This window comes from Homalodisca vitripennis, chromosome 2 (genome assembly GCF_021130785.1).
Source record: "Homalodisca vitripennis isolate AUS2020 chromosome 2, UT_GWSS_2.1, whole genome shotgun sequence".
Lineage (NCBI taxonomy): Eukaryota > Metazoa > Arthropoda > Insecta > Hemiptera > Cicadellidae > Homalodisca > Homalodisca vitripennis.
The window spans coordinates 4632216-4649202 of NC_060208.1; the positions used below are offsets into that span (position 1 = coordinate 4632216).

The 16987-nt window shown below is 33.6% G+C and overlaps 1 protein-coding gene across 1 annotated transcript; it reads left to right on the forward strand.

Moving 5' to 3' along the window:
* Positions 1-307: 307 nt before the first annotated feature.
* On the forward strand, positions 308-16623 carry LOC124353424 (gastrula zinc finger protein XlCGF57.1-like). Its single transcript, XM_046803264.1, has 11 exons — positions 308-527; positions 3208-3408; positions 4286-4453; positions 6664-6807; positions 9177-9314; positions 10486-10641; positions 11737-11835; positions 12566-12706; positions 14278-14475; positions 15657-15794; positions 16400-16623. Exons 1-11 carry the CDS (start codon positions 308-310, stop codon positions 16621-16623), a joined length of 1827 nt encoding a protein of 608 aa, XP_046659220.1.
* Positions 16624-16987: the final 364 nt, after the last annotated feature.

A 16987-nucleotide genomic window follows, 5' to 3' on the forward strand; every position in this document is an offset into this window, starting at 1 on the left:
GCCCCAAACATTAAAAGCTAACTCCGTTAGAAAGGTGATATGTACACATGCAACACATATTAATTGGTATATCCGCAACAACACAACATTGTAAATTATGGTTACTAGTACAAATCATGATATGTTTAATTCTTAAATGTCTAGATCAGACCTAACGTGCCACTAGTTTTTTAACTTAAGATGGTGGCCGTTGAATTTGATCCAAAATGTGTATTAAAAGTGTATGTACTATTTAGCAGATATATTATTGTAGATATAAATAATTAGAATATTATGTACTAAAAGTGATTGTATTTATACTGTCAATATGGTTACAAATACAGCATGTGTAGGCTGGTTGCTCAAGAAGTTCTTCTGTAAAGCGTGCGGCAAACGCTACAAGTGGAAAGGTGACCTGAGCCGCCACCAGCGCTACGAGTGCGGCAAGGAGCCGCAGTTCGCTTGTCCTCACTGTCCCCACCGCAGTCGTCACAAACAGGATCTCAAGACTCACGTAGCCTTCAAGCATTCCAACTTCTCCAAAAGTGGTTTGCACTTGAATACAACATTGTTATAAATGGATTAATATGTAATGTTTAGACTATGGATATTTTAACAAATATTTTCAAACTTTTGTTATGAAGAGAATTGTTTTAAGTTTAATCAACCTTAGTTTATTAGACATACTATTGCGTGCTTATAAAAACAAAAGTGTCATTTGCTTTTAAGCATTAAATTTGTGTTCAAAAACGTATAACTATCTGATATGTTTACACAACACTTTTAATGTATTGTACTAAATGTTTGTGTACTAACATTTGTATATGTTTTCTGAATATGAGTTTTTGATCCAGTGTGTTACTTTAACTAAAATTATACGTTATATTCTTTAAGTTAAGGATTTAACTCTGACAACCTGCATTCAGTACATGTCGTCGTGTTTGAAAAAAGGACAATTAAATATAATTTTTATACATAATTGTTGTTTCATTTTTACCCGACTTATAATTAATCTATACCTCTGTTCAAATAATTTTTTAATGTTAACTACTTTCATTCTTTTTCTCCATCTACAATGGTTTTCAATCTAAGATTTTATATTGTTCTTATGTGGAATATTTTAAGGAAGGCCAATGCACATTAATAAACAGGATTATTCGAATATTTTCTATCGTCAAAAGCATACTTTCAACAAAGAACATAATAACACTTTTTTAGAAGTGATTTGTTTCTTCAACCCAAATTAAACCGAATATCAGATCTTACGTATAGCTTCCTTAAGGAATTAAAATTCATGTCTGTACATTTAGTGATTGTCCTTTGAGTATCAGTATGGACATTAGCACAGTTTATGATTACGAATGTTATAATTCTTATTGCTTATTAATTTACTGGAATAAATCAGAAAATCCGGTTTATTAACACATTTCGGTACAAATCAGTTTTCACATATAAATAAAACTCGATAGAAGTGGAAATCCATATGCGTACTAATCTTCCAGCTAAAACCTGGATACTAATTCATATTTTGTAATTTTCAGCCGAGATGTCGTCTAATGAGTCGAGACAGCATGTTTGTGTGAAGTGCGGTAAGCGGTACAAACACGCAAAGCATCTGACGCGTCATCTGCGGTACGAGTGTGATACGGAACCGCAGTTTCTCTGTCCGCTCTGTCCTTACCGCAGCAAGCACAAACAACATCTACAGACTCACACAACTAACAAGCACTCGCAGACAAGATTCTTGTTCTAATCTAATTAAAGTTCATCTTCTAAATTACAATCTGTTGTATCTGAGTTAGTCACTTTTTGTGTGCAGCCAGTATTGGTCAGTATTAGTCAGTATTGGAAATAGCAATGCGAATGAAAGTTTCAGTCAAACCTCTAATTCTGACGCAATCAGCATTTATTTATATATGTTAAGTGGTTACGTAGAGAATTGCTTTCGATGTCGAGTTTCAAAAGTTCAAACATTGTTTGATATGTGGATAGTGTGTAGATCCATACAGGTCAGTCCGAGTGTCCCCGCCATCTGCAAACTATTGTGTAGAATGATCCTACGTGAAGCATATGTGTTTACTTAGGTCAGTCTCTTTGTCAGGCTCTCATACGAGATCTTATACAGTGTGCATTACTGTCAGTATGTAAATGTACTACAGTCTGATTGATCGTCTATGCTACGGTGAAACATGTTTTTTTAAGTAGAAAGATTTTCCGGTGTAAAAGATTTTCTTATAAATTGTGGACTATTGTTCTCTATTAGATTTTTAAAAATAGAAAATTTTCTTGTATAGATAACTAATGTTAAATTATTAATTCTTGTCATTAAATTATGTGTTAAATTAAAAATTATATGTTGTGATTGGTTTCCTTTTAACCAGATAGTATATATTGCCCCCCAGAACTCTGATAGCAATTTTTTCAAAGGTGAATTTATGCAGAATCATTTCAATCTACGTGAGTCGTAGGGTGGACGAAATCTTTCTTGATTTTATGACACGAATGCCTAATATAAATAAAATTAACTTTGTGTCCTTTAGAGAATGCTGGAGTCATTGACTGTGAAAACCGTTCTTGATGATGCTAAGTAAGTGCCTAAGCATTGTTTTACGTTTAATTTAAAGCACAATTTCCTTGTTGCCAGTGAGAAGGATCGTGTCAGTTTCACTTTGTGAACTATTTGTTACTCCTCTCCTAAGTATTCTGTGTGTACGGTAAATGTGTTAGTACGATGAAGGTAACTTCATGGGATTTAATAGAAATATAAATTCTAAATAAAAACTGTCTTTGAATCATAAGAAAAATATCAAGGCAGATAGTTTAGTATAGTAGCCATCGAGATTTGTCTTAAAGTAATAATATTGGCTATTGACTATAAAGACACCTTCTTGAAATAAAAGTTATGTAGAACTGTGCTTATTCACAGAAAAACAATAATTAATTATACAAACGAAGTAATTTCCTTTTTTTCTTGGAATCTGTCTGTTTAAACCGGTCGAGATACAGTACCGAGGGCAACCAAGAGTTGTGTTTGGTTTTAACTTATATTTTGTGCTTCAATATCTGTGTATTTAATTTTTATTGTGTAGAAATATCATTAACTCCATTATTTATGTGACACTCGTGTTGTTGTAACGGTATTACCTACCGTAGTCTATTACTTAACTCTATATTATGAAATGATCCAATATGTTGTAAGAAGTGGTCTAACGGAAGTTTTAATTTCAGAGTTTTCGCCGCTAGAACAGAAGCAGTACGCTTGTGTGTGCGGCAAGCAGTACAAGCGCGCTACTCATCTGTACCGACACCAGCGCTTCGAGTGCGGCAAAGGACCGCAGTTCGCTTGTCCCCAGTGTAACAAGCGATACATGCGGAAGGACAAGATGAAAGCTCACCTGGCTCGCAAGCACTCCCACGTTTCGTCGGATCGTGTCTTTTATTAACACGTTGCCTTTTCTATTGATTTGGCGAATTTACATAAGGATGCCCAGTGGGCATTTTGATAATAATACGTTACTGTTCTTAAAACAGTTAAATACTTTTACAGTGAAGAGCAGTATATAAAGCAAATATATTTTTATAAATAGTGTTATTTATTTTACTTTTCAATCAGACAGCAGGTTCAGTCGTCATATTAGGAAATCATTTGGACCTTTAATTGTATATTTTAAAACATGTGATGTACCAATTAAAATTTTGAATAAATATTTCATTATATTTTGAAAGATAATTATTTGTAGCACCCAGGTATGAACAGTTATTTCCGAGATATCAGCTTTTAAAGTGATGTAGGGAGAATGTAATTTAGACTCAATTTACTTACGAGTATTTTAACCTTGTTACACTCAAGATGTACTCTTTAATGTTGGACCTGTGAAAAATATATTTTCTAGTACCATCATTGTTAGTCATATCAGACCTGTATGATTTTACGGTCATCGGTTTTTAAGATACTGTTCCATTGGATTTATGAGCTATTATGGTTCTTCAGATAATAGAATTCCGGGTTTATAGGTGACTGGGGTTTACGAACTCCTCGTTATCTAGTTCTTACAGCCGCCTTGTTTGGTGGTGCAATCGGGGTTCGTACGTGTGGAAGACACATTTTTATTATATTATGAAGAATTACATACTTTTAAATGTTAAGTGCAGTAACATTGAGTGACGTTTTTCTCTTTTTACGTGGTTTAGTGCAGGATTTCTTCTAATGTGAGTTGAAATCGTAGATACACTCAGAGAAGTAACGATAGACCGATGTAGTCGTAATGTAGTGTTGCCAATGTTTGATTTTGTGTTGTGATGTCAGCAGCAGCCAGCCTGAAGGCGCACGTCTGCACGACTTGCGGACACCGCTACAAGCGCAAGGCTCACCTGACGCGTCACCAGCGCTACGAGTGTAACGTGGAGCCGCAGTTCGCTTGCTCCTACTGTCCCTACAGGGCCAAGCAGAAGGAGAAGCTCACCCGACACATGGGCTTCAAGCACTTCAACTTCGATCGGATCTTACCGCAGTTCTAGTGTTGGTCGTGTCGTTGTGTGAGGAACTATTCCCAAAAGTTTAAACCAATATCAAATGGATTTCAAATATTAAAAATTACATTTTCAAATGTCATTTCAAATATTGGCCTTATTTGCAAGTTTTGAGTCTTTCATTACGTGTTTCAATACTGCCCACATTCGGACAATATGATCGCTTCTGTTATCCGACTCTGCATGTACTGTTTTAGCGAAACAATGTGTAAATGTTGTCATAAAAAAGGATAAAAACAACATGTTTATTTTATTTTAAAACAAAAATGTGAGTGAAAATTAGTTATTACCAACATACATATTGTACTTAGGATTCCTTGTGTTATGAACTGGTATAAAAGAAATAAAGTATATTTTTATGACATTGATGATTTATTTTATGGAAGTGGTACATTGTCAGTTGTCAGAGATTCAGTTAACTAGAGTAATACATGCAATGTTATAGAAATAATATATTTTTATATTAAATTAATTTATAATCTCAGTACTGTATTATAATTGCAAGGTTGTGTGTATATAATTACAGATCTAGTCTGCTTTCTATAAATGATTATTTATTTGCTTGTTGACCTATTTCTCATTTCAAAGTTTCAGTTGTTACATAACAACGACTCAAACCCAACTTATGAGAATGGAGATATCTTAGTTCGATACTAGATTACAAGGGCTTTTTTGACTGAAGTAGATTTTGAAAATCAACATATGTATATATTTTCTTTATCAGGGCAGCAAGTCAAATGCGACAGAAACTATGGAAGCTGCCTCAAACTCTACTAATACGCCACCAAACGCTTTCTCCATATTTTCATTTGTTGGAACTGGTTTTTTCTGTTGGGATGCACCCGGGTGGTTTACCTAAATATTATTTATTTAAAAATATTGATCTGTGCATTCAATAGAAATTCGTGTCGTTTTCGTCATACAATTGTATGTAAATGAAATAACTATGTGTTTTATTAGATAGTCTGCCCAATCGATAGACCGTTTCGATCGCATTTCAACAAAATAAAAAAACCGATTTAGTACGTTTTCCCTCGACAAATATTTTACTGATGGTAGAGGAGTTATGTCGATAATCACGAACAGAACCGTTGATAATGTTAGGTCGAAATGTACACTGAACATCATGGAATGTTTGTTTTAGTTGAGGTGTGTGTACGATTTTGAGGTAGATAACGTAAAAGTTTTGATTTTCAAGGTATAAAAAAATTCAAAATGAGAAGAACGGAATGGAATTGGTCAATGTCGGATAAGAAATAACTTTAAATATGTCCTTTTTTGAACAATCTGGCAGATAACGTGAGATTAATATCCAAGCAAATGTAAAACTCGCTATCTTCTTGTAATTTTTCACTCCTTCCTAATAAATGAGGTAAGTAAAGCACCAAGGTGTTTAATAAATTATGTTCTATTATTGTGTTTCTTTAAACGTTTAGTGCTACGTATGTTATATACAGTTATCACATGAAGCTTTTAACACGGCCGCCATTTATAAACCATTGAAGCCTCAACAGTGAGCACAGCAGAGTTACACGGCTGAGATTGGAAAATAAGATTATTGCTCTTGACAAAAGGATAAACATTTTTAAACTCTAGTTTTTGTCAAGTTTAAAAAGCGAATGTTCATTACGAACTGTACTAGCGTTTGTGTGTAAATGTTTTAAGAATTATATTTTATTTCCTAAGAATTGGCATTTTTAATCTGTTTATAATCCCTTTTATACATGTTTACAAATTCCTCGCCAGTCCAAGCTATTCTCTCGCATCCACAACACTTTTTGTAATCAGAGCACAAGTTTTATTTTCCACCAGAATATTATTTTAACCTTCTTCATGTGCAAGTAACGTTTCCGAAAATTGCATTTTAGTGTCACAAACAAAATGAATATTGAGTTTGTTAATTGTTTGTGTGAGAACTTAAATATGTTTCTCGTTTTTCTTATGCCGGTAATTCCCAAGAGCACCACGACCGCAATATGTGAAACAATGCCACGAGCTAGTAGTTTGACAAATGTATATATCTAATTAGAAGTCAAAATCTTTTAAAATTAAATTTGGGAAGTCTCAGAAATGTGGAAATTATATGTGTAAATACGTAATGTCACATTCGTTGTAATGTTCACTTATAAACTGTGTATTAATCGTTGTTCTCAGAGAGAGTGGTCGTGGGAGGGTTGACGCTACTTGTATGCGGTACCTGCGGTAAGCGGTTCAAGTACAAGGCGAACCTGGGACGTCACTTGCGGTACGAGTGCGGTGTGGAACCGCAATTCCCCTGCCCACAGTGTCCATACCGCAGTAAATACAAGCATCACCTGCAGCGCCACTTTCTACTTAAACATTACAAGACCGACTAAAAGAAATTTATTTAATTTTCAAAAACTTTCAGCAAGAAGACTAATTTTTAATCTATCTTTTTTATTTAAATTACTAAATAACCTGATTGATAGTTTCACATTTACTTAAAAATATAAACTTTTATGTCCCTAAGTTTCATTTAAGGTCCAAAATATTGTTTTTTATTCCTAGATGTAACACAATCAGCCATTATTATTTTTCTTTGTTTAGGAGTTTTAGATTTATTAATAACAACCATTCTTATATTGATGTACATGTAGGAAGTGCAAAAGATTTTATTGGAAAATTAAAACCTTTAGTTTGAGACTTTTACTCGAAAAGCTGTAATAATCTGTTTAATTCTTAGTATTCTTACCAATAAGTTAAGTTTTTGGATTATTTGTAGGATTTTTTGTATGTTATTCATGTAACCAATCTAGATATTATTTGTTTAGAAGTGTTTCATTTTGCTCTTTCAATTTAATTCTTATATAATTTTAAGATGTTGTGCATGTTATTTATTTCAAGGTGAAAGTTTTTTTTCCTCTATTGTTAAGAATAACATCGTTCATTTTGTTTTTTGAGCTAGTATAATTATTAATTTATTTGTAATTTGCACTGCACTTAGGTTAGAGGATAGTATAATTTTTGTTTTATTTAATATAGCTAATTTAGGTAACTGATGACCTGTAGCTATTTATAAGTCAAAATAAATAAATAAATAAATAAAAGCCATGATATTGTAGCACGTGTTGCTGTATTAAACTCTTTATATACTTTACCTTTGTTTATGTGACACCGGATCTGACACACAGATCTGAACTTGGTTCTTTTGTAAACTAAAAGACTACACTACCTATAGGTAATGTGTATAAAATATATGACTGATGCGACGAATGTAATATTTTAAATTCCCGACCCTCAACGTCTGTAGCGGGAATTTGATGACGTTTTATGTGGAAATAGATTATGAATTGAAACTAATAATCTAGTAACAAAATATTTAGCAGATGTATACATCTTAGAATTTCTGTAAATTTATGACAGGTTTTATGGAAAATCTGTAAATATATATTTGCAAATTTGTTGTTCGACCTCTTTGGGAATCAAAGGCCGTAACCTATCGAGTCGAGAGTCGATGTCATAACCTCTGGTTATGTATTCTGTACGTATTAGAATAAGCTTTATCAATAAATACTAGTAACAAGTAGTTATAAGTCATAGAATAAAATATCTGAAGCAATCTTACAATATAGTAGTCGAAAAGCATTTGTAAAAGTCTATTCCAAGCGTTCACAGTTATTAAGCCACTACAAGGGCTCGTATACATTTTGTAAACTGTGTTATGTGCTCGTGGAAATTACTGTCTGATAGTTAACGTCGTAATTTTGTTTACAAGTAGTTCGTTCATTGAAGGTTTCATAAATAAGTAATAATTAGTCATTTAGATGTTTAAATAGTTAAATAGATAATGCAATTACTCGTATGTGGCATATTCCTATATGAGTCCGTATATTTTAATTATTTAAGGTGTTATAAATAAGATTTGTATGTTGACCACCTACGATTGTGTTGGTTAAAACAACATTGTTTTTATTTCACTTGTACACAATTGTATCGCCCAACTGAACACGACAAGCCACAACGTGCTTGTGCGTGAATACCGAGTATGTGCACCCTTTCTCAAGCACAGCATGCTTGTGAATGGAAACCGAGTACACCCATACTCAACCACTACGTTCAGAAAACAGAACGATGCAGCGTACTGTATACTTACAATCGGTTTTAGCGGTTATTTCAAAATTTAACAGACAGATCCTTTCAAAGAATATATAAATAAAGACATGAAAAATGGAGAAAAGCTTATTTTATTCTGTGACATATCATGACATGAAATCTTATTTAACAATTTTAAGACATTTTAAAATGTTTTAATTGGCTTTACGTTAAATTAGGGAAATGGCGTGGCTAAATATGATGTTCTGAGCTTTACAGAACTTGTGGATTATGACTGGATGGATTTTCTTTTTTCTATATGTAACAAGTTTAATTTCCATAAATTAATTAAATAGTGTAAAAAATTGTTATCTTAAGTCGTTTATTCGTGTCTGGTAACATAATCCTCTAAGAAACGTACCCATGGTCTTTAGTAGAATTATCAAATAAATTTCAAACTTTTGCTGGACAAAGGAAATTTAAATAATAACAGTAATCTAACTTAAAACTGATCGTACCTCTTCAGTATCAATGAATGATACAAACAAAGAAAACAAAGAGGACATTGACGCCTAGGTAGGGGATTTTCATTGTGACTCTGACCTGTGTTGTAGATGATGACGTGAGGAAACATAAGTGCTGTACATGTGGAAAACGCTACAAGAACAAAGGCCACCTCAGTCGACATCTGCGGTACGAGTGTGACAAGGAACCTCAGTTCACATGTTCCTACTGTCCGTACCGCACCAAACGTCAGGAATCGCTCCTCACTCATATGGTGCTGAAGCATCACGCCAGCATGTCATAGCTCACATTCATTTTATATACACATTTTGAAATTTAACAAATAAATTTAACAATTCTTGTAATGGCACCAGTTTTTTACTTCTCTGTATCACAGTTTGTAGCGTTGTATTATTATTTGGTCATGTTTATTTAAACTTGAAATTAATTATTTGAATCAGGTTTTTTTTGCGAGGAAAGCTTTAAAAAATTTCAATATTATTCTTATTTATTCAGGTTTATTTTGTTCAACCATTTAAAAAATACTGCTCAAAAATTATAAGACATTGGTTTATTAGTTCAGTTTATTTAAAAATCGAAAAAGATGGACAAGTGATTTTATAAAAATATTAAATAATTTTGTTCAATTGTCCTGAAATGGGTTGGGTGTTTCTATAAGTACATGACTTTTCATGCATTAATTTAATAAAAGAACAGGTATTTTTATACTTGCATACTTAAAATCAAAACTTTATAATTTTATTATATACTTACATAATTATAAGATTAATTCAGGATATCTTATCCCAAAACATGTTACGTGGTGGGTAAACATTTACAGCTAAGATGGTGTTTTCGACACTTGACATAATCTTTTAAATAAAAAAATAATAGCAATTTTAAACAACTCTTAAGACAGAGAAAGGAGAAACATTTTTGCTGCTGAACGAGGAATTGCAGGCATTTCAAGAAGCAAATTTAGGTAATCTTATTATCTAACCCAAATGAAAAGGGTTGAAGCAAAAATTTAACTGTTGTACAGTGTCTTAATAAGTAATACTTTCAGAGGTGGATGTGTTTTTAAGAACGTTCCTTTAAAAGCATGTTATTTTTTATACTTAGTTTTATTAATGTAATTATAAAATATCAAGTATTTAATAAATAATTATAATATTTGCCACTAAATTCTTCTTCAAATCCCCAGCTCTCCTCCTGGTAATAGTTGAAAATCGATTGGGCGACCTTGTGTAATGAATGTGTGCTTTACTTTACTGTGCAGAATAAATACTCGTTAATCCTGACGTCGACCAGAGATTAATCGGTCATGGCCCAGAGAGTTAATCTTATTCTGGTAGTGTCGTGTGAAATTTTAGTCACAAACGAATCAGTTTCTTTACTTGAACTGTGTTCATGTTTAAGTTACAGGACGCAAGTCAAAAGGTGCCAAGAAGTACGTCTGTGCGGTCTGCCGCAAGAGATACCACCACAACCACCACCTCACCCGGCACGTGCGGTACGAATGCGGTAAAGAACCGCAGTTCCCCTGTCCGCACTGTCCGTACCGCAGCAAACACCGTGATAACCTCAATAAACACGTGTTGGTCAGGCACTCATCACTTGAAGCCTATTTATTTTGAGTTTACTGATCAACTCTTTCGACTGAACATTTTTGTAGGAAAATGCTTACAATAACAACTTGTCAGCAATAAATGCCATGCTTTTTCAATTCGTGTTTACTGTCCTGTTATCTATTATTTATGCTGTTATAAATAAAGATAAGAAGTCACCTGAACTGATGTTTCATGTTCAAGTTAAGTTGTATTTTTATTTGTTCGAAATAAAACATTGTAGACGTATTTAATGACGAGGGAGGGATCATGTTTTGTTTGCCCGTTTCAACCGGCGTTAAACATCTTTCCTTCCGAGTTAGCAAAGGTTGAGACCAACTCTCCATTCCCCACGGTTACTGTCCCTTGGGATTTAAGCTGATGTTTCAATCCTGCCACCTACATCTGAAATTTTCTGTCTCTAGAATCAACTCAAAACATGTTTAGGTTTCATTCTAGCTTTTTTAGATTTTAGGAGGTTGCAACCCTTTTTGCTTCATACAACTGTAGAACAGACTAGATTTAGACTTTCATATCGTTCAAGTAGCAAGAGAGATATTAGCTGATTGAGGTATGGGTACAATCTCATGGTGACCCTCAATGTTTACTGTTGTTGAGCTCTTTGATAAACAGTAATAAATATAGTTTACAAAATCAAATTCTTTAAAGATTTTATGCACAATGATTAAATTTATATTTGTACCTGTGGATTTCAAATTTGTTACAAACATTTTAAAACAGTTTTATAGCTTTAGAATGTTTCAATTCCGTGATATACGAGTAAACCCCGCCTCGTCGACTTCAGTTTCTTCTATATTATAAACACTTTCATATTATAGAATGTAGTGCACCAGTTCCTTTCTGGTGGATACTGGGTGACCAATAAATGGAGACTTTAGGACATGTAAACTGGCATAATTTTAGGAGTTTTAAAATTTAACATTGTTAAATGTTCATTCAAATAGTAATTATTCAAGACTAGGGATAGTTAGTTCCATCACAGGACTTATTTAGTAATTGAACATTTTTATTAATCTAAAACGTGATTGTGTTTACATTCCAGGCCACAACTCAGAGGATATCAAGAAGTACGTATGTGAGGTCTGCAACAAAAAGTACGTGCACAAAAATCATCTTAATCGACACGTGCGGTACGAATGCGGTAAAGAACCGCAATTCCCTTGTCCACACTGTCCGTACCGCAGCAAACATCGCGACAATCTCAACAAACACGTTTTGATTAGGCATTCAACATTGAATATCCAAGAGTTCTTGTCTTGAATTATCAGTGAAAACAATCACAGGGTTGTGGATATTTCGGTACAAAATAGATACAATAGTGGTAAGTTGTCAACAGTAAATGTTTATTGCAGTAATTTTCTGTGTTTTATTTATCCCTTTCCTGTAATTAGTTCAGTTATTTTTCTTTTACTACTTGTTTGATATTTGAGAATCCGCAAAACTGACAGCCATGTGTAATAGTACAAATTGGTGTGCACTCATAAGGGCAAATCATTAATACAGTTCACGTCCCCCTTTTTATTCCACTATAGTTTCGTTTATTATTCTTCTTCCTCAATTGTGAGAAAAAACTTACAGCTAAGAATTGTATTATTGAATTAAATTAAAATTCGAGTAAATTGTTTTTATTTTTATTATTACATATATTTTAATAATTATGTCTAGTCCATTTACAGTATATAATAAATTTAAATCGATATTATTGTTAATTTAAATTAAATTGAACAGCTAAATAATGAACCATTTAGTTACACTAATTAAATGATATGTGTTCACTAATCTGATTACAATACAGCCATTAACCATTGCTTAGTATTAAGTATTCAGTAAAAATAGAAAATATTGACTTTAACCGGTTTTAAACATTTCAGGTTACACCTCCCACGTTAGCAAGAGTTACGTGTGTTCGGTCTGCGGCAAGACTTACGCGAAGAAAGGGACTTTGGCACGTCACGTGCGGTACGAATGCGGCAAAGAACCGCAGTTCCTTTGTCCACACTGTCCGTACCGCAGTAAACAACGCGTAAACCTCCAGAAGCACATTGCATTGAAGCATTCAACGCTGGAGCTTCCAGATTGTTTATCTTCAGAAAGCCCTCGATAGATACAGTAGGCTGTTCCGATATTGTTCCAAGGCGCATACAATATTAAAGTATCTGTAATGCCAAATGTTTAAATTTTTTTGACCTTTCCTCTAAATCCCTAAAGTTTAATTTACCAGCGGTAATACGAACTCTTCTTAAGTAATCTATATACACACACTGAAACGTTTACTTTTAAGATTAGATGTTTGTCGTAGAAATCCAGTAGTACCAATTAACATCTTTTTTGCCTTAACCTTATAAACTTTGAATTACAGGTTATAATGCACAGGTTAGCAAAAAGTACGTCTGTTCGGTATGCAGTAAGAGCTACTTCCACAACCACCACCTCACCCGACACGTGCGGTACGAGTGCGGTAAAGAACCGCAGTTCCCTTGTCCGCACTGTCCGTACCGCAGCAAACAACGCGGGAACCTCAAGAAACACGTTTTGTTGAAGCATTCATTGCTGGACATCCCTGATTTTTTATCTTCCTTTATCGATGAAAACTCTCGATAGACTGGACATGTTAATGTTACAAAAATTATTTGCAAATAAATATAATGTTTTAATGTGTTTTTACCTTTACTTCAACTTTTCCTTCGACCACTTTCCTAACACGTTATTGCCAAATGTAAAATAATCTGTTGTAGGAGTGCGCGGCCAGGATTTTGTTTAACGAAATAAAAATAATATCATTTATAACTACCTAATGAATTGTAACTATTCCTGGTACATCCTCTTTCTGTTACTTGTAGAACAGTTTTTAAACCTGTGTATTAATCTTAAATTAAATATGTTTATAATATACAATGTATGATATTGACTACATAAAATGTAAGATGAATAATTTAAACAACTTTGAATTAATTGAGAACATACACAAATAATTTGTTTAAAAAATTACTTAAATTTTAAAAGTATTTTTTAAAGCGATTTCAAGTATATGTGTCAATATTTAAATCCAATTTACTTATATAAAGTAATCGTAAAATAAATAACTGTTTTACTTACAAAGTGTTTTGGAGAAGGCTAAATGATTAAAAGAAACTTATTATAAAGTTATATACACTTTTTATCCCATTTGGTAATTTAAAATAGTGTAAAATAAGTATTAAATTATGTTAAGAAGGGTAATATTAACATAAAAAGTGGTCTTACTTGGGGCTTTCACCTAAATAAATTGTATGGCTAAAACAAGTTGTAAGGAAACGCCCATACTAAGTAGTCTATGATTTGACATTTCATTTCTTCTGTAAAGGTTTCGATTATTATGTTCAGCCAGTGTGATTATTTTATAAAATATATTTTAAGCAGTTTATGATTTTCTTTACTAACTTTTTTAGTGTACGTGTGCTTTTATAATCTATCCACTGGTTAGCAACCGATGCTAATCGATTTGGCTTTGTCTTCTATTCCATAAATTCAAATTATATTAATAATGGTATTTCCTGTATTAAATGTTTCTGTGACCTAAATTGTGTTGATGTTCACGTTACAGGCTACGACACAACGGACGGTAAGAAGTACGTGTGTACGATGTGTGGCAAGAGGTACGGGAAGAAAGGAACGTTAGCTCGCCATGTGCGGTACGAATGCGGTAAAGAGCCGGAGTTCCCGTGTCCGCACTGCCCGTACCACAGCAAGCACCGTGGCAACCTCCAGAGACACATGCTGCTGAAACACTCCACCTCTTCGTGTAACAGAATCTTCAACACGCTTTGAGTGGTCGACGTGCAATTTACTTGTCAAATAAATTCTTTTTTCACATTTTTAAATTTGTATGTTTTCCTTTGAATAAGCTAGTGTTTTTAGTTGCTAAGAGGTTAAATAGAGAACTGTGAGTTAGGATGATGATATTCATCAAGTGGAGGGAGTTGAGGAAGAAAAATGTATAAATCTATCATATCCACCATTCATCGAAGCTTTTCAATGATTCAAGTTAAAATAATTGAGAATCTAAATTCGAAGCAAAGCATTTCATAACAGCCTATTGGTCCTAAATGTATTGTACTGTATTGCATGGTTTTAGTATAAAAACCTCTACAATCGTGAATATTTGGACTATAGAAACGCGATTGTTGTGGCAATTACATTAATACAATAAAGAACAGTTTTCTTAAGTGATAATTTTATTTTAAAATTTTCACCTGGAGTATAAATATAATCAGATGATAAACCACGAAACCGGTTTTAAACTATCAAACCTAACTTGACCTTGAATAATGTTTTGTTCTATTTCATTTCGGGATTTCCCAAAATTCACGTATTACCTTTCGGGTTTTAGGTTAACTTCAATCTAATCTCATGATTCTAATTCTAATTACTTTTGAAAATGTATTATTGCGTTTTATTTGTACAAAAAACGTCTTGCCCTCAAGTGTTAAGCGCCTGTCTTGTTTAAGCGTTGATGACAGCAGCTTAACATGGTCCGACGGATGTTAGTAATATAACGAATTTGCAAATACAGCATCACTGGCTACCTATCATCTGTGGGGGGGGGGGGTGGAGGGTGTGAGAGGAATGTAATTACTCTCACAAAAAGCCCTAAGAATAAAAAACCCAACAGCAATAATAGCATCAGTCTTAACTTATTTGGAGTACAACAGTTAAATAATTCACTTTTAATTAGGCCTGTCTAATTTATCAAATTGATAGTATTTATTCGTATTAATTCATCCCTGAAATGATCTAATACTGAAGTACATTACAAAAAATGTCAAGTTTACCTTGAAAATATTAGCCGTATGTGTAATCAATGTGATCACGTGTTTAGTTATAAAACTGTTTAAAAAGAATATTTAAAACAAAGTTATTTTAATGAATATGAAATTGTTAAATTATTAGAGATAAATACTTTTATTCAGATGTATTTTGCAGGTGATGTAAGCGAGGAAAAGAGATTCGGATGTACCACATGTGGGAGGAAGTACAAGCACAATTATCTGCTGAGACGCCACCTGCAGTACGAGTGCGGTATAGAGCCTCGGTTCAGCTGTTCACTCTGCCCTTACAAAGGCAATTATAGGCAGTCTCTTCAGTCTCACATGGTCTTGAAACACAAAGATCTCTTTAAAAGAACTGGTTAATTTTTTATTATTTTTGTATAGTTTCAGAAGTGTAATAAAGCATTACTTTTGAAATGAATTGTTTTGCCTTTTTATGTGAACTCTTTGATGAAAGAAACTAATATTTATTTCGAGAGTATTTTTAAATTTATTACTTAATTACTTCTATTTTCTTTGATATATATCCCCCTTTAAACAGAGATTGGTGGTATGCGAGGGAATTTTCGAACGTGCATATAAGATAAGACAATTTGATTTTCATATGTTTAAATAACGTCAGAGAATACCTTGTTCTGATTAACTTAAAAGTATTTATCGGTGGATTTGTGAAGATAAAATATTATAATAATTTTATAAAATAATAGCACTGCTAATTTTTTCCCATTTTTGTTCAGTAGCATAATGCTTTCTATAAAAAGTTACTCGGTATAAGAAACGTTACACTAACACTACTCGACTCCTAATAACTCCACACCTATTGGACTAGATGAGTACGGTAACAACTTGTGGTCTCACTGGAAAGTAACTTTGGATACCTGTGATTTATTGCGTCAGATGTGGAAGAGCCCCAGCGAAAGTTCAAATGCGACCTGTGTCAACGTTGCTACAAGCACAAGTTCCTGCTGGGTCGTCACCAGCGCTACGAGTGTGGCAAGGAGCCTCAGTACGATTGCTTGTACTGTCCGTACAAGGCACACTACAAGCAGCGACTCAACACTCACATGACCATGCGACACGGGCATCTCTCTCACGAACGGACGATTCACCTCCTCAATTAGAATTACTCCTTAAAATATGATCAAGTATTTTAAATACTTAAATGGACGTGTTTTGTTATAATAAAGTCGCCCTATTAATACTGCAAAGGCATTTTTCATTACATTTCGTTTTTTATTTATAGTGTGAACAGTTTGTATTTATGATGAAGAGTAGTATAATCTGTGTAGTCATATATTGCCGTAAATAATGTCTTACCTGCTCTGATAAACAACGCCTTATCTATTGTCTCCAGGCACGACACTGCAGGATCTCATGCGGTTTGCAGAGGTAGAAGAGCGGTTCTCCTGCGAGTGTTGTGGACGCGTCTACCGCTACAAGTGCGACCTTCGCCGTCACCAGCGCTACGAGTGCGGCAAAGAGCCG

Coding starts and splice junctions, on each gene's coding strand:
- LOC124353424 (XM_046803264.1), top strand. CDS start 308: ATGGTTACAAATACAGCATGTGTAGGCTGGTTGCTCAAGAAGTTCTTC. Junction 9,315..10,485: donor CTGTCCGTACCGCACCAAAC/GTCAGGAATCGC, acceptor TTCATGTTTAAG/TTACAGGACGCAAGTCAAAA. Junction 15,795..16,399: donor TTCACTCTGCCCTTACAAAG/GCAATTATAGGC, acceptor TTATTGCGTCAG/ATGTGGAAGAGCCCCAGCGA.